The sequence below is a fragment of the Neolamprologus multifasciatus genome, chromosome 14, assembly GCF_963576455.1.
Source record: "Neolamprologus multifasciatus chromosome 14, fNeoMul1.2, whole genome shotgun sequence".
Taxonomy (NCBI): Eukaryota; Metazoa; Chordata; class Actinopteri; order Cichliformes; family Cichlidae; genus Neolamprologus; species Neolamprologus multifasciatus.
The window spans coordinates 15722656-15750251 of record NC_140452.1 but is presented as its reverse complement, the minus strand read 5'-3'; the positions used below and the strand labels follow the sequence as shown (position 1 = coordinate 15750251).

The 27596-nt window shown below is 37.5% G+C and overlaps 1 protein-coding gene and 1 pseudogene across 2 annotated transcripts; one reads left to right on the top strand and one right to left on the bottom strand.

The window, feature by feature from the left end:
* The first annotated feature begins 3349 nt into the window (after positions 1–3349).
* LOC146503773 (gastric inhibitory polypeptide receptor-like) lies at positions 3350–22269 on the top strand (annotated as a pseudogene). The gene is made up of 14 exons (XR_014877884.1): positions 3350–3367; positions 13108–13203; positions 13410–13517; positions 14904–15022; positions 15328–15434; positions 15743–15895; positions 16235–16394; positions 16543–16603; positions 16920–16989; positions 17157–17245; positions 18377–18515; positions 18624–18665; positions 19131–19223; positions 20012–22269. The product of XR_014877884.1 is annotated as a gastric inhibitory polypeptide receptor-like (transcript).
* Positions 22270–22309: 40 nt separating this feature from the next.
* On the bottom strand, positions 22310–26623 carry LOC146503772 (THAP domain-containing protein 5-like). The gene is made up of 5 exons (XM_085130662.1): positions 26416–26623; positions 24328–24511; positions 23112–23929; positions 22807–22993; positions 22310–22694 (listed from the first exon to the last, which is right to left on the bottom strand). Exons 1-5 carry the CDS (start codon positions 26487–26489, stop codon positions 22575–22577), a joined length of 1383 nt encoding a protein of 460 aa, XP_084986788.1. The 5' UTR covers positions 26490–26623; the 3' UTR covers positions 22310–22574.
* Positions 26624–27596: the final 973 nt, after the last annotated feature.

The following is a 27596-nucleotide window of genomic DNA, read 5'->3' as shown; positions in this document are numbered from 1 at the left end:
ATGAAAGTAAAAACAAGATTTAAAAGTGTTCACCAAATGCAGTAAAACTTTAACTTCTCCTCAATCTTCTACTACCTAGTTTTTCATTTTGTCTCTTTATTTAATAAAAACATGCAGCAAAGGAGCACATAGATATCTTAGCTTAAAAAAACTCCTACCACCTAGAATTTCCATGCAATGACAGACATCCTTTTCTGTGTAGTTTCAAAATGCATGCAGACACATCTGAGGAAGGCAGGAATGTTAAAAATGTATGAATATCTCACAGTAAATATGAAAGAGGTCCCTTGGTGCTGTATCATGTTACCGACTGCTGTCTCTTAGTCCTATCACGTTCAACAATGGACAAGGAGCTGCTTGACATCTGGTCACGATCCCAGTAACCACAGGTTAGAGCTCATTTAAATTAAAATTTCTTTTAAACTAATTGAGATTAACTTTTTGTATAAGTGCATTATAATAGATGTGGACATCCAAACACATCCCTCTCAAATGGCTAAAATATTAAAGTTTCAGACATTTACAAGAAATTGTCTTTAAACTTTTTAAAGTTTTAAATGAAATAAATATCAAATAAATAAAACAAATGAGCTCTTTTCTCAGACATGTGACAGAGGATCATCATCTAAAGTTGTTTACCACTGAGCACCATTTCCCCTGTGTTGTTCCAGTGACTGGTCTAGGAGCCTTGAGCATGTTTGGCTGCTGTTAATTGGTGATTTACACACAGGTGCACTTTAAACCATTCTAAGATCAGGTACCACACTTGTAGCGAATGGAAAGAAGTTAAATAAAATTAATCATTTTCATTTGAAGGAGAATTATTTTTGACAAGAAGTATAAAAGGAGTCAAGTATCAGCTTAAAATAATACTTATTACAAAATCAATTCTTTATTTACTCTGCAAAATATAAAGTCCTACCAAGAGCCCTACTCCCAGCTGGTGAATTAAAACACAGAAACTTTATAAAACTAGTGATTAACTCAAAAAACTAATTCAAAATAATACTATAAACCTGGATGAATGGGGAAAAAGAAGAAAGGGCAGTCTGTGAGTGTTTCTGGTCATGCTCTGCTGGCTCTAGCCAAACTCTGGTCACATGACCGAAACTGGGGAATGTGAAGGACAGTGAGGTTGCCTGGCACTTGAAGGCAGAAAAGGAAAACAGCCCCCTTCCCTGATAATTACACAGACTCACTGTGTCCACTCACTGTGAACAGAAACTCACCAAGATTCCTACAAGTAACAGCAAGAAATGCAAATCCAAAGCACAACAGATCCACATATAAATGATAAAACAATGAGGATAACAAAGTTAGTGAACTAACAAAAGAAATTCTGTTAATCTTCAAGAAACATTTCCTACCTAAATTTAACACTTTTTTATCAGCTAAATGTATTATTACATGTGATTATATTAGCAATGTGGCCAGGATGAGAAAGTTGCCAAAATTTTACTTTGCAGAGACAAGAGCAGGAATGGAAAAAAGGAGAGCAAAGCCACTAAATGTTTCCAGTACTGGAAGTAAACTTTACACGTTTTAAATCAAATGTACTGTGGCTCCACTGGGCATAGCAGAAAGAGGACATTATCAAAGGCAGATAATGTGTGTGTCTGCAAAAGGAAAAACAAACACAGGACCTGGTGTTAGCAATCACTGATGTTTTAGTTCAATGGATCAATGCTCAGCACAAAAACCTTGGCTGCAGTATTCTCAGGAGCGTCTAAGGCTACGTCCACACATACAAAACTGAGCTTTTTTGGGTTTTCTTCTTAAAAAAATCCCGTCTAAACGTGCAGTTTTGAAAAAATATCGCTAAATAACGCTAAAAACAAAATGTGTGCCAATCAGAAGTCTAGAAGTCTGGGAGGGAAAGACTAAACAGGGTTTTGTACCCTCACAAAACCTTAAGTACTTTTGAAAAGTTTTCCTGGAAAAGCAGTTAATTTTGTGTTACCTTTCAAGTGCCTTCAACATTTCAAATGTTAATGTTAATTAATGTTAATAACTAAAGACAGTATTTTGGTTGGTGTAGACTCACAACTTAGGAATGAACAAAATGCATACAGCATACATAAATTACATTTTTTTAAAAAGTAAATTTATTCAAATTTTCTCCAGAACTGGAAACCCACATTATATAACTGGGAAAATCCTGGAAGATAACATCAGTGAGCCAGCTGACTCTTGGGTTTTGACGGAACTGCCAACAGGAAAATGACCCCAAATAAATCCCAAAGTTTCACACTTTGTTTATGTTGAGGAAAATCCTATTGATATAATTTAACAAAGATATTTAAACCACTCTTGTGTAAGTTGAAGTAAAGCTAGCAGAATGCAGAATCGGGTTTGAATAACTTTGTGTCTGCACATTCATGTGGCACTTTTCTGATGCTATCAGATCTATCTACAGTTCAAGAATAGTGTTATAATTGTCTTGCTGTGTTATGATTGCACTGTGTGGAGTTTAGAGTGTTTATTTTGGGACCTATAGCAGAATCCAGGATATCAAAATAAAACCATAAACCAAGCCTTAAATGCTGGTAAATTCAAGGAGTAAAAAAAAAGAAATCCAAAAGTAACAAGGAGCAAACCAGGGAATCCAAAATGACAGAAACCACAAGGAACATAGAGAACACAGCTATGAGGACAACTCAACATTTAACAAAAAAAGACAGAGACAATATGTACATTAGAGGTATTGATGGAAGTGGAAATAGGTGGGGAACACAGCTGCAGACAATTAACATAACAAGACAGAGTCGACTCAACACAAGACAAAAGGGATCAAAATTACCAAGGTAAAACCTGTTTCCTCATTCAAACCACTGAATGAGGAAAAAAGCTTAACTTGACACAAAGGGACACTGAAAGACAAAGCACAACACAGAAATGAGACGGGAACCAAAATCAGACAAAGGGGAACTTAATACCTCCAGAAAGTAACAGTAGCTTTACAGAAGACCTTTAAACACAACTGAATAAAAACAATATGTTGATTAAAAGTAAACTAAATACAGACCAATATTCCAAAAGAAACAAACCTCACACATAAATCATTATCAAACCAAAAAACATGCTGTACTAAAAATTCCAACCCCTGGTCTATGACGTGTAATGTGATTAATGTATGTTGTAGCCTTTTTTTCTCAAGATAATTTAACTTTGATGCCTCATAATAACGATCTGCCATTAGTGTGATTGTTTCACTGTCATATAACAAAGGCCTACAGCATGTAGATCCCACAGCAGGACCTACATATTTGTACTCATAAACTCATAAAAGCTGCTGGAAATGAGGGTACCTTATTCAAAATAAGAAAACTCATGATCCACTCTGCAACAAATGGAGGAGGCCACCAAGGTGAGTAACAGGGAGAGCAATTTCACTCATAGTATTATATATTCTCCTAGATTAAAGACTGTTAAGTCAATGTTTTTCTGGCTGTGCTGGTCCATGGTGAGTATCAGCAACCTGCTACTAGAAAGTCTCTGTCAGTCCTTGTTTGATGTGTGAAATTAAAATGTTGAACTCTATGATTAGTGTTACATGACATAAGTAATATTTACAAAGAGTATTGCATTTAATATGATCTATTGCAATGAGCAGGGTTTGGTCAATGACCAGAAAACAATAAAATACACAAGTCATGACTGTAAAGTGACATGATGAGTCTATAAGAAAAATAAACTAAACCAAACCCTATAACAAGAATCATCAACAACACAACATATCATCAAAATGAGAATGCAAACACTAAATGATTGTCTTGAGGAAGTGAAAGCTTGGTTGGCTCTTAATTTTTTAAATTTGAATGAAAATAAGATAGAGGTTTTGCCCTTTGGGCCAGGCCTTTCCTGTGGACATGAACCCTCTAGCACAGCATGAAAAGCCCACTATCACCAATGTGGGTTTTAAAATAGATAGTGATCTTGACAGTCAAGTGAGAGTAGTAGTGAAATCCAGCTTTTATCAGCTGAGGCAGCTGGCCAAAATTAAACCTATCTTGTCAAAAGATGATTTCAGAACAGTAATCCTTGCTTTTATTACAACTTGGCTGGATTACTGTAACTCGCTATACCTTGGTATTAGCCCGTCATCCTTGTCGGGTCTTCAGCAGGTGCAAAATGCTGCCGCACAGCTTTTAACTGGAGCACAGAGCATATTACTCCTGTTTTACCCTCACTACCTGCCTATTCATTTTAGAGTTAATTTTAGTCCTTTTATTTGTTTTTAAAGCCTTAAATGGTCTCGCCTCACTCTACCTATTTGAGCTACTGAACCTGGAAACCCTTTCTTGGTCTCTTAGATCACCTGACCAGTTGTTGTTGGATGTGCCGAAGACACAAGAATTTTAAATCTGGTTTGAAGGCCCGCTTTTTCAGTTTGGCTTTGAAGCCAGTATAGAAATGTTAATTTTATTTGCATTTTATTGTTTTTCTGGTGTTGGTGTTCTATATTATTTACGGTTGTTGTATTTTTATTTATATTATTTATATTAATATTTTTTCTTATTCTGTTTTCAGCACATTGGTCAGTACTAGCTGTTTTTAAGGTTCTTTATAAATATAGATGGCTTGGCTTTATTTGTTGAACACACCTGAAAAAAGGAGGTTTAGGTACATATATCTGCACAGGATTTCTGAAGGGATTATAAATAATACTGAGGTTTATCTTGACCAAGAAAGTTCCATTCCAATTTGAGGGTGGATGGTTGTACATAAAGGTACAGGGTACAATTCCCTGGAATCTTGGCCTATTAGTTCATTGGTGAAGGTGATTTGAAATGGAGCAGATGATCATTTTCTCAGACAGATAAAAATAAGAGAATTCCTCCCTTTTACATTCCAGGATAACCTCAGGCAGAGCAGAGATAAGCACTGCTCACTCCTCAGTTCTTTGGAAGAATAAAACAGGTTGAAGCCAGTTTGGCGTGGTAGTGGAATAACGACAGAGGAGAACAGTTGTAGTTGCAAAAAAAATTATCTCAACCACAACAAGAATGGAGATGATTGGCTGAGAAAATGGGGAGTCTTTTTGATTCATAGACCAAGTAGCAAAGCACTTATGAGTAATATCATGTCAGTAGACAGACTGCTACAAATCTGACACTCTCTGTGTGAGTCAGGAGATTGACTTAAGTTCTTCTCAGTTAGATTTGAGGATCCTGGTTTTACAGTTTAAAGGGGACTTTGACTCAACATATTCATTCCTTATATATTCGGTTCGGGTTAGTTTTGATAATAACTGTCTATACCAGATTTTGAATTATAGTTCTATTTAGAATGTATAAATAGCCTATCTAATATTAAGTAAACATGGCAAGAACATTCGGAAATTTGGGGGATTTGTTATAATAATCATATATAACCATTAGAGCTGATAACAAGGCCCTTACTGCTTTATCATAAAAAATCATAATATCTCTAATTATCAATAACAATCAGTGTTGGGAAGGTTACTTTTAAAATGTATTTCATTACAGATTACAGAATACATGCCCCAAAATGTATTCTGTAACGTATTCCGTTACGTTACTCAATGAGAGTAACGTATTCTGAATACTTTGGATTACTTAATATTTCATTATATTTAATTATCATGCTGTTTACAACTACATGAATGTACTATTGCTGTGATTTATTACTGTTACTGAAGGTCCACGGCTCCGAACCGTAGTAAAGGGACCTCTGGCTAATACGGTGGGTTCTGTGTCAGCCTCGTAGCCGAAAACTAGCTATACTTTGTTGTCTGGGTCAACCTTGCTAGCGAGAGACAGAGAGAGGCGTTGAAAGGCTGCTCCAACGGAACTTATTGTTTTTGGAGGAAAACACGAACACGGTGTACAGTCGAGTCTTAATAGCTTACTTACAACTGGGCTCGTCAGGCACTCTTCTTGGCTGCAGTGGTTATTATTATATTTACATGCTTCCAGCTCCCGTTTTTGCTCGATGACAACTCGTACTTTTCCTTTTTCTCCCTCCCTCGCTCACAGACACATAACAGGTATGGCAGTTCATTCTCCCTGCAGCACAGACTACACTGCCCATGATGCTACATTCTTTAGAGCTATACCTGTAGCATTCTGCCTATTGGCTTAGCACAACAACAACAAAAAGGCCTCTCTCACCCAGGAAACACGCAGAGAGAGAGCATCACCCTGTAACCATGGCAACCATAACGCTGCCACCTGGAACAACAGAACATAGCTGTCAAACAAAACCCAAACAGGCCTGACCCGCCACAATATGAAACAGGGAAGTACCGCCGTGTAATCCATTTATTTCAACAAAGTAACTGTATTCTAAATACCACCTTTTTAAACTGTAACTGTAACGGAATACAGTTAGTCATATTTTGTATTTTAAATACGTAACAGTGGTACATGTATTCCGTTGCTCCCCAACACTGATAACAATTCACACAATTGCAATTAACACTTAAAACGTGCTTGTTTTAAAGTAGTACTTTCAGTCAAATCAGTGGGAATCCTTGCATTTGTGGGACTTGCACATGTTTTCCACATCCTGCAGAATGGCAGTTTAGGAACCATTATAGCAGCAAGACCCCATCCCCCACACCTCTTTTGGTCTCTTTTTTTTACTCTTACTTATTTTTCAGGTAATTTAATCTCAGTTACCTCAGAGTAAATATTTTTAATTTGCTTGTTTTAGATGATTTAGTTACATTGCACGTGTTTGTACTTACAGGTGTAGCTCTAATCTCTGTGTCAAGGTTTTCTCAGTCAAGTCACCGTCTAACATATTTATGACCTCTATTTCTTAGCTGCATGTGCACCACACATGAGTAAATTTTTGGCCTCTTCACAAAGAAAGTGATAAGGGCTACACTGACAGCTAAGTTAAGCAATGTGCTGTGCTCTGTGCCCTCATGGTCCTAAATGCGCAAAGTCCTTCTATTGCTCGAGCAAATGTGCTTCATAGAAATTGTGCCCCAGAGCACAGCCTACTTGTTGTGAGCTGCACTTTGCTTGACGCAGTAGCAAGTCATCGGACATAATGGATTTGCTGTTGTAGTTTTGTATGTGAGGGGCCCTTTATGCTGTTGAGATTCCCCCCATGATCCTTCAAAGACCTGCAGGTGCCTTTCTCTCTGGGCATCTGGGGAAATGCAGTTTCTTCTCAAAACAGTATTTGTACTCTATATAAATTTGACCTGAACTGTATGGAAGGGTTACATTTTTGTTCTTCCTCGCTGTAAAATTACTGCAAAAATAAATCTGTCACATTTAAAAGTGTGTCCTGGACAAACACCTACAGGGAAAAAATATATAATTCTGCCCTCTGGTGGTTGAAAATAAAATTAGCAAGATTTGTCTTTATTTAAGAAAAAATTCAAAGTTGGTACACTACTCTCACCACTGGTTTTATTCTGTGCAGTAATTATGAATAGACTGTGTAAGTCAGTCAAAAAAATTAGGCATGCACATAATAAACGTAATAAAGTAAGATACTCAATTCTTATAGTTTAATGTAAAGATATACAAGGTGTAAAAATGGCAGCATACAGACCACTGTTAGCGCTTTTAAAATGTTTTATTTAGTCTATTAAAATATACCAGAATTATAAGTCCCCCAGTAAGACCATACCTTTTCAAAGAAGGACCAAGTTGGATCGCATCCAAGAAAAATGCCGGTTGAACAGAAAATATTGTGTAATTGTCACGGTTCTGGGTCAGTTTTGACCCAGTATTTTGAGTTTTCATGTTTTGGTTTGATTTTGTATTTTTTGTTATCTTATCTTCTTTGATGATGATGATGATGATGATGATGTTCTATGTTCCAGCTTATTCTGGTTAGGTTTAGTTCTGCCCGTGTAAAGTCCGTGTTTCTTAGTCTGTGTCCTTGTGTATTGTTTCCTGTTTTATTTTGAAGGATTGTATTTTATGTCAGTGTGTCCAGCTTCGCTCCCCCTGTCTCGTTAGCCCTGATCTCTCCCAGCTGTGTCTCCATCTTGTCTTCCATTCCCTGATTACTTTCCTGTGTATATTACCCTTGTTTGCCCTTGCTCAGCGTTGCGTCGTACCCTCAGATTTGTGCCTGTGTGTTCCAGTTTGCGATTTCATGGTTTGGTTTCTGTTTTTGTTTGGTGCCAGCAATAAAGCTGTGGTCTTCAGTTACATTTCTGTCTCAGAGTCCTGCATTTGGATCCACAGTTCCACCTGCCCGCACACAGAGCCCTAAATGCAAACTATATATTATACAGTTTTCACCAGCAATGGGGAAACACCTGTGTGAAGTTATGAGACTTTAAGCTTTGTTTGTATAAGATTTTCAATAGTGAATGAACACTGCTTCATGTACAATATACAGCACATAGTTGACATTGCACATATAATCCACCTTCACGACTGTAGACTTGAAGTCATTTCCTAAAAGCACTATCAGCTCACAGCACCCATTTATTTCATGTTGTTACGATGTTATCACATCGTGATAGAAAATGCTATCACAGTTTAAATGTTTCTTACATAGTAAACATCAAAGTGATTTATTGTAAAATCAGTCATTTCATTTTTGCTGATCTTTATAACACCACAGGTATTTTGTACAACATCCATGTTTCCATGTTCAAACCTTATACTGGATTGTCTGTGGTGCAGTTAAAACCAGGTGGCCTGCAGTTTTTAATGCAGTTCAATTATCTATCTGAGAAAGGCCCCAGCAGAGCCGTGGACGCTTTCCGACTCCGCTGAACACAGCAGACAAGAATAAACAGTTCAAACTTAAGATAAACATGTCAGGTATACACAGTCTTCTAACTGAGTGGCCTCTTAAGACACAGCAGTCAAGACATACAATAAACTTACTGGATAATTGAAAATGTTTCAACAACTTTTTTGCATTTTTCAGGAGCTGACATGACTGAATTTTGTGACAGGGGGTGCTGCAGCACTCCTACTTCCCACAGAGATGTGACTGATTAATTTTCAGTACATGCATTTATGACCTATTGCACAACCTTTGATAACCCAGGAAATTAAACAGATGAGTTTCAACTTCTATTCAAGCTTCATTCCAACAACAGAAGCATTAGCTGTAGAGTTTTCTCACAAAAACATGAAATGAATGGGTGTCGTGAGCTGATAGTATTACTACTTAGTGGCTGCTGTTAAGGAATAATTGCTATAATCTCAATACATGTTCTTATACATAAAGTTAATATTACATAATCATGTGTCTTTCCTTCTTGCTTACATTCTCCTGTGCAAGAAAATTGTAAATTAAGCTAGGCATTGTGTGCAAAAAACCTTCCCCAGCTAGCTAAAAACAGTACCTTTCTTTTTACAACTTCCATAGTTAAAACCACAAATGTTTCTTTCCTGTTTTTTTTTCTTTTTTCTTTTTTTTTTTTTTTACAGTGACAGCTAGACTCTCACGCCACATTACCCTGCATTAGAGTAATAAACAGTTTATCTGTCTTTATCTTTTAGGTTTAAATATTTTTCTTCAGATGTTTTGGCAGGAGTAGGTATACTTAATATAACACTTAATATATACCTCCCAGGGTAAGTACACAATTTAATATAGTACAGTATTAATTAATATAGTTAATATATATAGTTAATATAGTTAATATAGTAATATTTACTTGAAATTAACAAAAACTAAATAAAACCAGAGTCAAGCAACCCCTTGATGACAACACTTGTGATAGCCTCCAGCCCCCTTTGGCTATTGGAAATGCAGTTAAGGCAATGGATGTATGCATAGTTTCTAACATTCATTCTGGGGGTTTGCTAGTGATCCCAATCTCTCCTCCGAGGCTGGTAGGATACAAATTACCGAAGGTTAAGAAACAGAGCGAGAGAGAGAGGGAGATAGAGGTGGGATTTGCTGGCAGTCATCAGAGGGAGGTCGTGTGTGCGCTGATTGGATATAAACACTGGCGTAATATGATTTCTGCTTCAAGGAACAGTTCCTGCTGACTGATTTAGACCTGTTCAACATTCGTCTCTTTGACGGAGAAACGTGATTTTCCCAGAGGTGAGGTATGTTTCGACTTTTCAATTGCGTTTACACAAGACAACTTGTGTCTTGCGTTTTATTCTTTTTGGGGGGAGGGGAGGGACTACGTCATATTTCTTTGTTTAATAGGTAGCTCCTAATAATGATCAATCCTTAATTATAATCGTCATGGCAATGTCAAATGATAAAATTATTTCAGAGTGTTGTGTGAGTGTTTCCATAACCAGCAGCCTTATGTTGGCTTATGTCCACAGATGCTGTGTTGATTTGTTTTCTCAAAATATCTCCTTCTAAAGTTGATTCTAATCAGTCTAATCGTTGTAGAAACTGATAAGCACACTGAGTTCCTGACCTCTGACCTCCATGGAGAGGAGCAATATCAAAAAAGACAATAATAGTTCATTAAATTCTCCAATGATCTCTCAGCCTTAGAGTCATATAAAATAACAAATGAATGCGGACAAGTTCATCAATTAAGAATTAATAGTATTTTTAGATAGTGTTAGTTTAAAATCTTTTTGCCACAGTAATGACATAAAATATTATTCAGACTATTGTTTCAGTTCACAGTAACAGCATAGGGACCTTGGCTGGATATTCTTCAGGTCCTCTTGAAAGAATTCGTAGAGTTCCTTCAAATCAGTTGTTTCCTGCAGAATCCAGGATCATCAGTTTTATTGGATGTGTCACCACTTTCCTGTAAAGGTCTGGAAAAAACCCAAACTGTCACCCTCAGATGAGTCCAAATTGGTTAGGATGTTCAGGAACAACTCAAAACTCCTGGAACACCAGCATGACAGACAAAGATTGAGCTATTTCCTAAAAATGACAAGAGGTATTTTTATAGGAGTAGGGGTAGGGGTGAGCTCTTCAAACCTAAGAACACTGCATCAGCTATCAAGCATGATGTTGGTTCTATCCACAAAGTGGTTGAATAATAAAGAAGGAGAACTACCCCCAAATTCTTCAGCTTCGCCTCAAATCAGCAGCCAGAAGGTCAAAACTTTGACACAACTGAATGTTCCAATGGGACAATGATCCCAAACACACATCAAAACTGGTGTTGGAATGGATAAAGTGGTTTAACATTAAATTTTTGCACCGGTCTTCCCAAAGCTCCAACCTCAACAATATTTAAAATTTGTTGACTGTACTTAAAGGCTGCTAGAGGTTAGGAAATCATTCAATTTAAATGAACTCTGCAAAGAAGAGTGGTCAAATATTTAGACAGAATTATATCAGAAGCGTCTTGAAGGCAACCAAAACCACATGGTTTGGATGCAACTTTGTAAGGGATGTTTAACCAAATATTATTAGTGGGTGTATTGATACTTTTCTATCTGTCTATGGATTAGAGAAAATCTAAAATAAATAAATAAACTTAAGCAACCAATTCTTGTTTTTTAAATCATTATAATAATGGATTGGATTTATATAGTGCTTTTCAAGGCACCCAAAGCGCTTTACAATTCCACTATTCATTCACTCTCACATTCACACACTGGTGGAGGCAGCTACGGTTGTAGCCACAGCTGCCCTGGGGCAGACTGACAGAAGCGAGGCTGCCATATCGCGCCATCGGCCCCTCTGGCCAACACCAGTAGGCGGTAGGGTAAAGTGTCTTGCCCAAGGACACAACGACCAGGACAGAGAGCCCGGGGATCGAACCGGCGGCCTTCCGGTTACAGATACGCTTCCCAACCCCCCTGAGCCACGGTCGCCCATTAGATTCGCCCATACATTAGAGATGTATGGTGTACAATCGTTCCAAAAAGAATAGTTCAAAGAAATTATTAAAAGCCTAAAATGACCATGATATGCATGATGAGTGTATGCCAGCTTTTGAACACAACTGTATGTGTTTCATCATGTGTGCAGTGAGACAGAGAGAGCAAGCAAAAGCCTGCTAGTTCTGTTACATAAACTAAAACCTGTTGGGTGCAGCATTATGTGGGCTCATGTGTAGTTGTGTGGGTATTTCTGATGCTTTGGGAATCTTAATGTGTTTACAGAGTCACTTTATGGAGGCTCATCTCACTAATGAAGAAGAACAGCAAATTCCCACAGCTGGAATTACATGATGACAAGTTATTGTCATAGTTAAAAACTCGATAAATATAAATGAAAACACAACTATGCATTTGTGCCACAGCAAGGCAGAGCTCCACTAATATGTCTGTCAGTGGGGTTGACCACCACAGTTTTTTCTATTTGCTGTAAAATGTCCACAGTTGGTTACGGTGTAAGAGCATGGAGTAAATGGAAATCACTTCCATATTTAGTTCTTGTTAGTCTTGCATGCTGCTTCCACTTTTTAGATTTTTGGATGCAGATCAAATAGAAAGTCATTTAAAATCGTTCATGGGTCAAACTGTTTTCACATCCTGATTTAATCTTTGTTTACTCACTAATGACCTCTGAGTGACCTTCTGCAGCTTTGTGATGACCTATGCATGGCCAGCCTGGTGCACCTCTGAATGATGAAGGCTTCTCACATATTCATCATCCTCTTTCTACTCCAACAGGACTGTGGTAAGTATTTTATTGTGCCAGCAATGACCAAACGATACCCAATACTTGAAAAAAAGTTATGTAGCTGTAGAACCGCAGCTGTACAACATCCAGTGAAATGCCAGTTATTAGGCACTCTTGCTAAAAGCCCTAGTGGGGATTACCAGAATGAATATAGATTGTAAACAGATAGTAAGCATTGGTTAAGAGTATCCATAATAATGTTAAAAGTCTATAAAAGAAAAGCATGCAAAGAAAATAAGTATATAGATGATTTTAAAATCACAGTCATTTGTAAGCCACAGAACTTGTGTCCTTTATCGTCATGTAATTTAAATGCAAGTGTTGGACTAATGTAAGGCTAAAATATTGTCATATGTCATTTTTGTATCTTAATGTACCAATTTGAAACCAAAAGGACATTTCTGTTAGTCCTCATTTCACATTCCACATTCAAAGAGGTGTTGTGGTTTTAGACCAGGTTAAGGGTTAAAATTGGTATTAGGCTTAAGCGGTTAGGTCTGACTGAGGGTACAGGTTGGGTTAGTATTTAGTGGCTATAAATTATCATTTCAGGTCATTTGTGTGTATGTGTGTGTGTAGAGTATATCAGCGAGGACTGTTGAAGATATGGTGGCAGAATGGATCCGCTACAGAATGAGTGTCTGGTCACGATGAGCGCAGAACCCGGACCAAACGGTAATCCACACATATGCTCAATAATCATATTAATGCTAAAACATATATTAATTAGATTTAACGCTTAAATATAGTCCATTAATTTAAGATTAAATCATTTAAATTTAGAATAATGTGCAAACATGGTGAAAGTTTTATAGAACATTCATCCATCTCACCGACTGATTATAAAACACCACATTCATTCATTCTTATTCTGTCTCCAGAATTGGTATGCAGTCGTATGTTTGACGAATATGCTTGTTGTCAGATGGACACACCCAACTCTACAGTCAAGGTGCCATGCCCCTGGTACCTACCTTGGTACAACCAAGGTAGGTACCAGGTCGCAACACCACATATATAGATACATTTAGGTAAAGTTTTTTTTTTTTTTTTGTTTTTTACAATTACACATTTTCCTGCATTTTTTTTCCCCAGCACACGACAACAATGAGTTTTTAAATGAAACAACTCAGATGTGACTATGTGACTTGCAAACCTTTAGCTTTTAGCGATTCAATTCAAATGGCTTAATAAAAAACTTTATTAACTGTTTTGGAATTACAGCCATTCAGAAGCTCAAAAATAATTGGACTGACAAACACTTTCATGGCCATGTGAGAGCTGTTACCTTGTTATGTTGGGATAATTTAAGCCGATAAAAGACTGTTGATTTCAAGTGTTGAACTTGTATTTGATAACTGTTCATTACAATTCTCAATATGAGGTCCAAGAGATGAAGGTGTAGACGACCTACAGTAGATAGAGAACCTACACAGACATGGTGGCCATCATTATGGCAAATAAAAAATAAAAAACCCAAAATAAACCTATAAGAAAGACAGCAAAAACTTTGCTGTTTTCCAAAACTGCACAGTTTTGGAAAACCATTGATATTTGGAGAGATTAAACCAAGATTAATTTGTACCAGAATGATGGGAAAACAGAAACAGTTCAAAGCATACTGCATTATCTGTCAAATGTGGAGGACATAACGTTATGGCATGGGCATGTATGGCTGCCACTGGAACCGGGTCACTGGTGGTTACCGATAACTGCTGATTACTGATAAAATGGTGGTGACTGCTCTTAGAAGAAGCAGGGATAATTCTGAAGTGTACAGGGCTATTCTATTTGCTCACAGTCATTGCTATTCAGACAGGTTCTGCAAAACTGATGGGGCCATACTTCCACAGTGCAAATGGTTAGTGATCTAAAATATACTTTAAAAGCAACCCAAGAGCTTCTCAAACGAAGAAATGGGATATTCTTCAAGTCAGTCGCCTCAACTAAACCCACCAGAGCAAAGCAGCTTTTCTGTTATTCAGTAAAAAACTGAATGCAAAAGACCTGAAAACAGGAAGCAACTGAAGATGGCTGCAGTAAAAATTATGCAGAGCATTTCAAGAACAAAATCCACTATTTGGGCATGTCCATGGGTTCTAGACTTCGGTGACTTACATGACTACAACTGATACTTATCCAAATATTCAAAACAATACTTCTATCCAATGTCCAAATAAGTGACTGTATTTTTAAACCCATGTTAAATATTTGATTTTAAAATCTGCTGGTAGTGATGTACAGAGAATAAATGATTTTTTTTAAAATCGCTATCCAAAAACACATGGACATAGCAACAGGCTATATACACACAGATAAAGGCATTGTTTTAATCACAGGCATGTGTTTTAGGCCTCTTTTCTGTTTTCCTGTAGTGCGAAGTGGCTTTGTGTTGCGTGAGTGTGGCACTGATGGCAAATGGGCCACAGAAACTCCAGTCAAACCTGGAGGGATCATTCTCAGTGCCAAACCTGAGGACAGCCAACAGGAGGAGGTATGCTGGAGCATATGGGAAAATTGGTCAGAAAATAATTAATCAGAAAACTGTCACCAAAGTAGAATTGATTTAAATTATGGCAAATCCAAGGGTACACCAGGTATGATAGCTAGCGCAAAAAAAAAGTGTGAAACTGCAAAATCAGTAGAAGCAATACTTTATGTTTCCATTTGAAAGTGGACAACTATTCTGAATAACAGATTTTAAAACAATTAGGATTTAGTAAAAGGAAGTTACGTAGGTTCATATTTAGTGGCCTCACAGTAATAACCCACCTTGTCTTTTTGTTTTATTCTGTGTAGGAGAAGCAAATTATTATTTATGCTGCTTTCGGGTCATGTACACAGTGGGCTACTCTCTCAGTCTGGTCAGTCCTCTGTGTGGCTCTGATTATTCTTCTCTTTTTCAGGTAGGTAATCTGTCTCATACTCTAATATTTCTCTAAGTAGCATTTAGGCAGACTTCCTTCTCAAAACCAACTTTTTTTAAACTAGAGTTGTGAAGCTTTTGCAAGTGCAAATACCATAACAACAATTATCCATGAAACATGGGGAAATTACACAAGCCTTAGCACTGCAGCTATAAGCTCTGTTGTTACAAAAAATTTGAAACAAAAAGTGAAATAAATCTCACTCTCTATGAGCCACATGTTTAGCAGCTGACTTTGTTTTGTGATTATTATGTTTTAACATTATTTAACCTTTGTGATACTTGCAGTAAGCTCCACTGTACCAGAAACTACATCACAGCAACTTGTTTGCGTCGTTCATTCTGCGAGCTCTCTCCATCCTGACTAAAGATGCTCTACTGGGTAAAACCTACCTGGAGTTCACAGACAACAGGGACATCTTTGAAGTGAACAGTAACCAGGTTATAAGCATAAAAACTTGTATTATCTCAGTGATACTAATATATGTGTCATTTCACAGATGACATAGTTGAATATATTTAACACCCCTTCCTTGGTCCGCTTCATCATTCATGCAAGTTAACATATAGTAATACTAAGTGATAATTAGTTATTAATTTGACTTAATAAATTGTTACATTATAAAATAAACGTGTTCATTACCCAGGCAGTTTTTTTAATTTCCTCATATAGACTTAAGTATAGCCAGGGACTCTGAAGATTCATAACTGTTAGAAGTGACGTATACTTCTTAATTCTACTTTTTTGTATCTCCTCCTAAAAACACACTTAAATATTAGGCATTGTCCAGCTGCCTTGTGGCTCAAGTGCTGATGCATTACTGTGTGGGAGCCAACTACTACTGGCTTCTCGTGGAAGGCCTGTATCTGCACAACTTGCTGGCACTGATGGCTTTCTCTGAAAACTGCTTTTTTGGTGGATATCTGTTGATAGGCTGGGGTAAGCCAAGGACACCAGACAAAAGTAGCCACATAAAGCACAAAGGAAATTAAGTAGTTAAAGGCTTGGCTCACATTATGGCAAAATTGGTTAGGTCAATCTCACAATCCTGAATTTTCTCTGTTTACCTGAACTGTCGTTGTTTCAGGCACCCCAGTGTTATTTGTCTTTCCCTGGATTCTTGTACGTTACATGTATGAAGACACAAGGTGAACTTTTAGTCTGACTTCTTTAATAATTATTTTTCTGACTTTGTGCTGCCTTGTACCTATTTGTATTCTTTTCTCATCTCTTCTTTAATCTCTTAACTACACTCTACATCATAGCTTTAGTATATGTATGCAGTAGTTTTAACACCATTTTGTTCTGTAGTAATTCTCCATGGTTTTACTGTGATAAAAAAAGTGTTGATGTAATGGTAATATATACATAATGCATATGTTATTACAATGCATGAAGTCAGAATGAAGCACTTCAGTAAATAAAAACTGCTTATCATCTTCATGCAATATCTGTGTTTTTTAGGTGTTGGGAAATAAATGAAAACATGGCTTACTGGTGTATAATCCGTATCCCTATTCTCCTGGCCATAATGGTAATAGACATTCACAAATATAAAGGTTATAAAGTAAATTTGTCAGTATGAACAATCATGTGTGAGTTATGTCACCTCCAGCTTTCAAATTAAAACTAAAATGACTAAAATAATAATTACAAAATGAATATACTAATGAGTCTGTTTCTCTTATTTTATCTTTTCAGGTTAACTTCTTCATCTTTATTCGCATCATTCTGATCCTTATATCTAAACTGAAAGCCCATCAGATGAGATATACTGACTATAAATTCAGGTATGTAGATAACAACAAAGTAATGAACACTTACAATGACAAAAGATACGGTTTTTCTCGATCGCCGCAATTCTCACAGCAGAAAAAGTCATTCTGGCATTTTTCATAACACGAAAGACTCCTACAATCAAAACCTTTTTAACATGTGTCAAAACATGAATAATCAGTGAAATGAGTGTAAATACTGTGTTGTCACTTACAGTATGTATTTCTATGTGTTCCAAGTAAACCTGTGAGAGTGTGTAAACTTCTGACAGTATAAATATTTGAACAAAACTTGAAGTAACTTGACTGGAAATACTAATACAGTATTCAGGGAAGTGAGAGCTCCAGAGAGAGAGTGTGCTGATGAGTTTTTTTAATAATAATAGATTGCATTTATATAGCGCTTTTCAAGGCATTACAATCCCGCTATTCATTCACTCACTGGTGGAGGCAGCTACGGGTGTAGCCACAGCTGCCCTGGGGCAGACTGACAGAAGCGAGGCTCCCATATCGCGCCATCGGCCCCTCTGGTAAAGTGTCTTGCCCAAGGACACAACGACCAGGACAGAGAGCCTGGTCGTTGTCGAACCGGCGACCTTCCGGTTACAGATGCGCTTCCTAACCCCCTGAGCCACAGTTAGATTTAAGCTAGAAGTGCCTCAACACAGTAACAAATATCTTTAGTAGTGAAGTATGTGTAGTAACCATAGCATTGTGTGTAAAAACAACTGGAATGTCTAATGTGGGTGAGGAAAAGCGTTACTGATTTGAGAACTGCATTATGTATAGTGAGAATTTTTTATTAGCATTAAGATGAGTGGAGGTGCTTTCATCTCCTTGTTGTCTTGACATAATTATCTAATGTTTGACCTAATTTGCTCACCTATCTTTAATTTAGTTTAATTTTAGTTTCTTTTCCTTTCGTTTTTGCTTAGCAACTAAAAAAATCAGGTGAAATAAAACATGAATTAACTAATTGATATACTGTTTTTGTAAGAATCTTGTGTGTAAGTGTAAAGGTCAAAACTGACACATATACAGACAGTAATTAAGAGAAGACAAGTAAGGGAACTCTGCTTCAGTGAGTTTAATAACAGTTTAACAAGTAAAAACCAGGGAACATTTCATTCTCATGTTTCTCTCCAGACTGGCCAAATCTACATTGACCCTGATCCCTCTGTTGGGGATCCATGAAGTTGTGTTTGCGGTGTTGACGAATGTGCAAACAGATGGAGTCTTTCACAATATCAACCTCTTCTTCCAGCTCTTCTTGAACTCTTTTCAGGTATAATCAAGAATCTGCACCTAGCTTGATAATATTTACCATCATAATAATTTGTGCATAAAAGTAGCAAAACACTACTAAATGACCTTTAATACAAACTCTTTACAGGGTTTACTTGTAGCCATCCTGTACTGTTTTGTCAACAAGGAGGTATGTAGCATGTGATGTGGTGGACAAAACAAACTTCTCATAATATTAATCATTACATTTTTGAATGAAGCCTCAGTTTAAGGTTAGAGCGGGGCTTGTTTAAGGTCAGCGTACAGGTTATAGTTAGCTGAATTGAATGGTCGGTCGAGAAATTCATGTAAGTCAATGTAATGCCCATCTGGAGTGAAAAGGGACTAGGTGACACTAAAAAAGGTGCAGGCCCTCTTGGTCTTGATGTTGTTTATATGTTCTACAGTTTAAGAATTAAGACATGCGTCTCTTGTAAATGTTTTTCATGTTCAGCAGAAGATGTGTTACTCATTTTTTGCAGATTTTAGCTTTTGCATTTAAGATAATTCCCTCACTTGCAAACCCAGTTTCTAAGTCAAGTTTCCAAATTCAGTTCTCGTTATTATCCTATTTCAAGCTTCTTTTCCTCCCCCATTACTCACCGCTTTCTTACAGGTGCAAGCAGAAATAAAGACTACATGGCAGAGGCTGAAGCTGTGGTTGACTTACCTAGATGAACTGAGAAATAGTGACAGTAACACACTGCAGGTGGGTGTCAATACAGTGCACACAGGAAGCAACCAGCATTTAGCTAATCAGCATCATATTTAATCATTATTTCTCATCACCATCTTGTTTTAGTTGGTTGTGCTTTATTGGCTTTTATTGTTGCTCTTAGGTTTGTTTAAATAGGATCATGCATGTCACTTGCCTCTGCAGTGAGTGGAGTCAGGGGTCTTTCCTACTGTCACTGAAAGCTTTCTATATTGCCACTGCCTTAATTTAAAGTTTGCCAGCCCTCAGATAAAGGATACATTTTGACCTGGGTCCAGTGGCAACCAGTGCCAATAACATGCTGTAAATGTAATAATAATAATAATAATAATAATGTAAAAAAAACAACCCGTATTTTACAGTGGTTTTTGCTGTGTTATTTATATAATTTGTGCATTAAAGAGAAACTGAAAACTTGCATAAAGGCTAATAAAACAGGCAGAGCAAAAACATGATTTATATAGGAATTTCTGTTTTGTAAGAGAAGGTAGTTATCCTTTGATTAGGGGCTTGCCTGTACCTTCACACTGTGCTGGTAAGTTTCTAGAAATTCTAATAAACTGATGTTTCTTCAAATGTGATTATTAGCTAATATTTGAAAATAATACCTGCTGTAATATAAATATTAGCCTAGTCCTTTCCCAAGGCCACACATTTTGATTATGTGCCGATTTGTAAGCTATTAATCAGCACGATACTTGTTCACTGACTCAGTAAAATAAAATTAATTAAAATGGTTTCTTCCTTTTTGTGCTTATAGTTGTGTTTACATTTTTATGCAGACTCCTGTCAGCATGCCTCCATCTTCCCAGTGTCACCATCTGTCTCTTTACAAGCTACCTGACGGCTGCCCAGAGGTCAGCCACCTCTCTCCTATGCCCCACACCTGTCTTTCACCAGCTCCTCACCCTCACGCCTACCACCAAGACAAGATGGGAGACAAATAGGTGAAAACTTCCTGGCATGTCGCTGCTCATACTAAGGATAGAGGAGAGGATGATGAGAAATTATATGAAATGTATTGCTAAAAAATTCAAAATGGTCTTAATATTTCTTAAATAATTTAAAACTATAAGTAATTAGCATGTCCAATCAAGACACTCTTTGACTAAGGTCAAGATTTCACAGCACAAATGACTTTCACAATCAGAGGGTTACATTATGTTATCTTCTGTAGGTGGATCTGTATTTAGGCATCAGGCATTTTTTTGACTGCTCTGTAGTTCTTCAAGGCAACAGAGTGAATCTCAAGTATGACTCCCTTCTCTGAGCACTTGATTAAACATAAAATAAAACAGTGTCACTTTGTGGACAATTAAAGGGTCATATCCTGCAGCACAAAAAAGCAGTTCTCATTTTATTCACACAGAGGAAATAACTATTTTATTTCTTTTGCTATTCAAGCGGATGTGAATTTTTTTCAATTAACATTATTATCTATCTTACTGTGCACAGTTGGATCTTAACTCTCCATGCAGCCATCCAAGGTACTTTTGCAAGTTATTATAATATTCCCCACAGAACATATTTAGACATTCATTTCCACTTTTATAATGAAACTGACAAATGAGAGCAATTAAGCAAAAAGAACAAGAACTCAGAACAAGACTAACTGCATAAAAATATTACACTGGTAATGAAGGTAAAACTTGTTTGCAGTCATTTATTTTAAAAAGCAATGTAATGTGTTGGTCTTATTTGAACCACTTTGACTGTGTTAAATTAAATTTCAAAAAATAATCTGTCACTGTAAATGTGTGTAAAACTCTCTAACTTAAAATTGTAACAATCCAGATGAACAATCGTCAATCGCCAGTAAGGTTTTACTGGCACTGCCACCATCTAGTGACAGAAACAGGAAACACACTGTAAGGGAGAATTTCACACTCCTATGAAATCATGCAGAAGGTTTAATCAACTGCTTATTTTGCTGGCAGTTCTACTGTTGAGTAATGTCTCAACTCTACATCATATACATAATTTGCTACAGGTTTTATTGAACAAAGTTATAGAATAGATTCTCTATTAGCACTATGTTCATTTCCATAGGGGAAAAAACAAAACAATAACTACTTATGTTCTCTTTTTAAATACTCGTAAAGCAAATGTGGGGAAAAAATGTTAGCTCCCCTTCAAAAAAAGGGGAGTAGGTGAGGTAATGTACATTTAAATTGTCGTTGTCTAAAAGCTAGATTTTGAAAGGTCAGTTAAATGTGACATTTGGCCTAAATATATACTTTTTGTTTTAGTCCAGCTACTGCTGTGTTTTATGATATAAGATGTAACAGTGTTCGTGACTTTTCTTATCGATTACTAGATATACTGTTTATATTCAAATGTCACAAACATACAGTGATTGTAACTGAAATAACATGAATAATAAAAAGACTAGTTGTAGAGTCTTGAGTGATGTGCTTATTGGACCAAGGAGTGAAAGGACGACCATTTTCAAAAAGAAGTGGTGGTTAACGACACCAGCTGTCAGCCACTTACAATGCAATCTTCAGAACCCTTCCAAGGGGATTAAAACCCCACTATAAATTTGACTTCTGAGACTCACGTGACGAGGACATGTCACCCAAAAGAGTTGCACAATGGCTCCTCTGACATAATGACCCACGCCTTGTGTCACACTTTGCCTCATGTGACAACACATGTGAGCTCAGAGTGGGTCAACAACAGTCAGGACCACCACCAAGGGGAAAACAAACTAGTTAAATGCCTGGGGCTCTCTATCAGTTCTTTTAGACAGAAAGACACTTTAATCTCTGGGACAAAGGTAGGAGGAGACAAGCAGGCACATATTTACACATAAATATATAAGAAATGCCTTTTAGATCAAATCACTACATGGTGTTCTCAGTGTAATGGAAAATGAGAGTGAACTTCCAAGAACCAAAGCTGCAATTCAGAAAACAGGGTGTGTTCTGTGTTGACTCATTTGTTTTGTTTCAGCCTGCCTTTCAGTGCCGCCAGTGATAATTATATCCAACTCCTTCTCATAAGATGCACTTCAGTGGTTGAATAATCTGTTGTTTTTTTAAATAAATATGTGGATTCATAAAAACTACACAAACGGGAACCCAAACTGAAGTTACTTTAATTATCTGTACATTACCACAAACCACACTGTCCCACTATTTATCCATATTTGTTGAAAGTTCACAGCAGATGGATTAACCCACAGTCACATTTCAAATAGATTTTTTTCTGGATTAGAGACAAAACTGAAAAGAACAAAATTTTGTAGCGTTTTGTTTTCAACAGCTTAAGCCCCATTATTCTTTCATTTATTTATTTATTTGGCACAGCCGCAGAGATGGGATATCTGCAGTCAGTCAGGCCTCACAGCTTTGCCTCTGTATCTATCAGTGGTGTATACAAGTAAGCAGCATCGTCCTCCTCATAGATGATGGTGACCGTCTCACCAGCATCAGACATGGCTCCGTTGGTCTGCATGTACGCCTGAGAAACAAAGAGACAAAGTTATTTCAGTTAAATGAAAACTTAAATGACTTCAAGTGATATATTGGACGACAGCTACAGCTGCCAGTCTGAACTTCATTCCAATAAATACCCTCTCCAGTAACTGCAGTCGCTCTTCATTCAGCAGATTGCTTTGCCTCAGCTGGCTGACCGTGTTCTCCAGTCCAACAAGTTTTTCCAGGTGTCTTCGGTGCCGCTGCTGCAGCACTTTGACCTTTTTCTGTAGCTCACACACAATTCCCTCCAGCTGCTCCTTACTCAAACTGTTCTTGTGGTAGCTGATGATGTAATAAAAATAGAGAGGCTAAAAACCATAATACTGCAAAGGGATATAAGAAAGACTCTTTCATTGAATGAAAAAAAAAAAAGAAATTAAAATTAAGCATCAGAACTCACCAGTGCTCCTCGAGCTGGTAATCTTGCTCCGTATCGTCGTCCTCCGACTTGCCTTCATCTCCCTCTCCTCCTTCAGAATCCAGTCTTTCCAAAGTGAGGACCAGGGATGTGGGGGAAGGTGCTGCGTGTTTGGACACTATAGGCAGAGTGGATGTGATGGGTGTGGAGCTCAGAGCCGATGATAGTACCGTTTCTGGTGAAAAGGTAAACTGGGTAAAGGTGTCTTTGGGCAAAACATTCGGTATCGTCTCGAAGTAGGCAATGACTTGAGTTTCATGGTTGTCGTCGTCGCCATCTGAGAACAACTCTGTGGTATGCGTCACATCTTCAGCTCCACTTAAGGCCACAGCCTCATCTGTGCACTCAAGGGTGGAGTCATTCACTACCAGCCTGTGTCCCTGAGTTAAAATGGCTGCAGTTATTTCATTCATAAGCGCATTTTGCCCTTCCCCAGCAGGACATTCAGACATAAGTACAACCTCTGTCTTCTCCCCACTGTTACTTAGATGATCTATTGTGTGTAAAACAGTTAAAGGGAAGTTTACCCCCGTTTCTAATCTGTCTACTGTTGCCAGTGAGTCTAGTTCTGGCTCAAAAGAGCAGTCAGATTCTCCAACATCACTCAGTTGCACCAAGCTGGTTTCTTCTTGTTGCGATGGGTCGACAGCAATCTGATACAGGTGCACAGTGTGCACTTTGTTTTGCATGTCTGCTGTGTCAAAAACCATGGTCTTGTCATCTGATACCGATACGCTTGGATTACAGATAGTTCGAAGACGCTTTGGTTTCTTCTCACCATCATCTGTGGCTTTCCGTTTCTAAAAAGATAAATCAAAAAGCATAAAACAGGGTTTTATCTTAACTCTCCATGTTAAGATATAAGCTATAAAATGATGTATTTGTTATTGTTTATTCTGGTACGCAACATAAACTTCTGTATTAGTATTCTGCATGATTCTGGTTAGTTTTGTTCAAGAAAAAACAAATGCTGTGTGACTCTAGCATAGAATCTCCACAATTACAATAACACTATCACTACTTAAAATACTGCAAGAGATGCTCTCTAGCCTTATAAACTAAGGTAAAATGCTTAAACTAAAATCCAGGTAGGAGAATGAAACTTTCCTGTGTTTTAAAACAAGACCTCAGCATTTAGTAAAATAATTGGCAATACTTTGCAACACTAAAAATCAAGTTTAGTTTCTTTTTGCTTTACCTCAGCCTCCTGAAACACAGTGGGCACAGCGTCTCTCTCAAGGTAACGGATCCCCCATCGCACTTTGAAGCATGAAGGTGCAAAATGTTCGTGGCAAATATACTGGTGCCTAGAGGGAGCCCAGTTCTCACGTCCCATGTTTCTCAGCCACTGCTGCAGCCTGACTGGGTCCTGAAGAGGGAACCTAGAAAACAATGAAAATTACACACGTAAAACACTGATCACGCTTCCTTCAAGTGAAATTGTTCATATTAATGTGCAACTAGAAAATAGCTTCCTAAAACTCAGTTTACATTGTGTGTGTGTGTCTCAGTGATTGGACAGTGCAAATCAGTGCATCTGATATGATATGATCAGGTAACTGACTGACTCTGTGGACTCATCACATTTTGGCTTGCTCTGACCAACTACAGTTTGCAGCAGCTTGCAGCTAGTGTAACGGTGTTCATATTTACTTTTGTTCTGAACCTGTGAACCTGTTGTAAAGTTGTGAAATCTGTGAAGTTGTTGAATGTTCTTTTAGACATTAACTGATACATTTGCCAGCACCCTTTCAAATTACACAGCCAAAACAACAACAACAACAACAACAACAACAGCAAAAAAATCCCCCAAAACAGCCAAGGTGTTAGACAATATTCTTGAAGTATTCTTATTATTGCTGAAAAGTTTATTTTATTCGTAGGATGTTTCATCTTTTGAATTCATTGTAAATTACTTGCATGCTATAGCGACTTACACAATCTAGCGGTGGGCAGATCGATACTTTAACAGACGTGCCAGCGCATGTTGCCCCTCCCCCTCTTGCTGCCATGTTTTGTTATTGTAAAGTCACGTGACCCAGACTGAGTAGACACGTGTAGGCTGTAGTGAGTGAAGCAGAGGAGCATCCTGTGGAGGTATTTTATGGCTATTTTATGGCTGTAACTGCAAATATCCGTGTAGGAAATAATAAAGATCCAGACGAACATCATCATGGTGTGGTAAGAGTGATGTTTCAGTATCTTTGTGTCAGATATTTTTCAAAGTTTTCTTAGTCACCACAGATGTTACCAGAAGACTGATTACCTATAGACAATGATATATATGAAATACTTTATTGGAACTTAACAAATGAAGTATGAACTAACTACGATAATAACGTAGTAATACCGTTTGTGTCAACTGTCAAGTCATTATTCACATATACAGCACAGTAGAAACCAACACAAAGTGCTTTCCAAGCAGGTACATTCAAAGTCTCCAGAATAAAATAAAATAAAATGTTTCAAAACGGGTGAAGCATTGTGAGATGTGTGTTTTTAGTCTAAAGGACTTCTTTTCTTTTAGTCTGGACTTCTTTGAGTTGCTTGAAGACGTTTCAATTCTCATCCGAGAAGTCCAGACTTTTTTCTTTCCAAGCTCCTTTAGACTGCGATGACCTGGATGACTGAGAACCTTCACAGACATGTGTGTTTTTACTTAACTACTTAATTAAAAATATAAGGTGTAAAAAAATAAAATAAAATTAGCTTTCAAAGTATTCAGATTAAGCATATTGGTCCACTGCTGTCCTCTACATAAACTGCCTTTATAAGTTAAAGGTTGACACTGGCTGCAGTATCGTACAATGGTTCTGCAGCTCTAGGAGTGCATCAACTTAAAGATAAGGATGACACATCACTATTTCTGCCTGCTCTTTTGCACAACTAAGTTTAAGTGTCAATATAACTTACTCACCAGACTATCTTAGAGCTACAAATCAGACAGCGTTAATATAAACAAAAATGTCTTGATTAAAAGTTTGCTTGAATCGAGACTTCACCGTGTTGACGGCCTGGCTTAAATCAAGTGAAGTGCTGTGTTGATTAAATGAAGGCTCCTTCAAAGTCAGAAGTAGAAGACACAAACTTATCAAACGTATAAAAAGAGTCTCCTGTGCGGATATTTTTTAACCTTGGTTGTTATTTTCCGTCAGTAAAAACGAGATTGTGAGACTAACCCGTCGAACAGGAAAAAGTTGCTAGAAGTTGGATTGCGCCTCTACCTGTATCATTTGAGCATCGCGTTTAGCTGGCCTGCTAACACTGCTTTAAAATACCTGCTCACCTGTAGAAGCTTTTCCTGTCGCTGTCGGTCGCGGAGTCATTCTTGCAGTTTGGGACCGAACAATATTTTGGCATCTCGGAGCGCTACGGTAACTTCTGCTGCTGTCTTCGTGTCCCGCTGAGTTCATAACAAGGTGAAACAGGTCTGTGAAACTCGTGCAGTGTTGTAAACTCGTGGCGCCTTATGTGACGAAGGAGGATCAGCTGTTGGAGTCTGCGACGTCAAATGAGCGCGACCGCCACGCCCACAGGAAGCAGGTAGCTTTGCTTGAGGAGTCGCGGATGAGTTAACAAACTGTTTTACTTTTTCGAGATGTATACATTTTAAACTTTGTTTCAGGAAATAAGCTGTTTTATTGTTTTATGGGACACTTTCGTTAGTTACCCCAAAAGTGATAGAATTTAATAAATATACATTACTGTGAAAAACGACGTCGTTTCTTCATATTTTGCTCGGAAAATGGGTTCAGGCTGTTATTCTTCAACACAGCCTGTTAGGCTGCTTTCTTGTCATTTCTTCAGGACTAGCTCCCCAGGCTTCGGAGCTCTTTTGATATTGTCTGCAGTTTGTTCCGTTCTCAGTGAAGATGGTGCATCAAACTCCGACTGTATTCATATTTCCAGCATTTTGTTTCCGAACAATGCAGCCCATGACAGAGCCATGCTTTACAGATGGCTGTAGACACCCACTGTTGCACCTTTTTCCTGAGATCCTCCGTACAGAAGAGTTTTACATTTGGATTCATCACAATAGTAAACCTGTTACCACTGATATTTAGTTCAGTTCTTGTGTGACTAAAAATGAGTGAAAAAGCAGCTAATGTCGAAGACTTTTTGACAGATCTTCAGTAAGCCTGGATAAGTTATTTGCTCTAGTTCCTTGGAAGCAAAATATGATGAAATTAAGAAGGGTTCAAACATTTTGCACAGTACTGTACACTGCTCTTTCTGCTAGCTTGTCCCCATCTATTTTTTTTACATTTTATTTTAAATATTAGCTAATGTATTTATAGCTAATAGCATCTCCTCCACTCTTGCTCTTTGCTACCCAAGTATTGGCTTGAGTTTGGATCTGTGATTATTATTTACTTCATTTAGTCTCCAATTTAATACTCCTCACCATCTTCCATATTTTCCATGGATATGAAATCAGAAACAAAATGAATAATTTTTGAAGAAAAA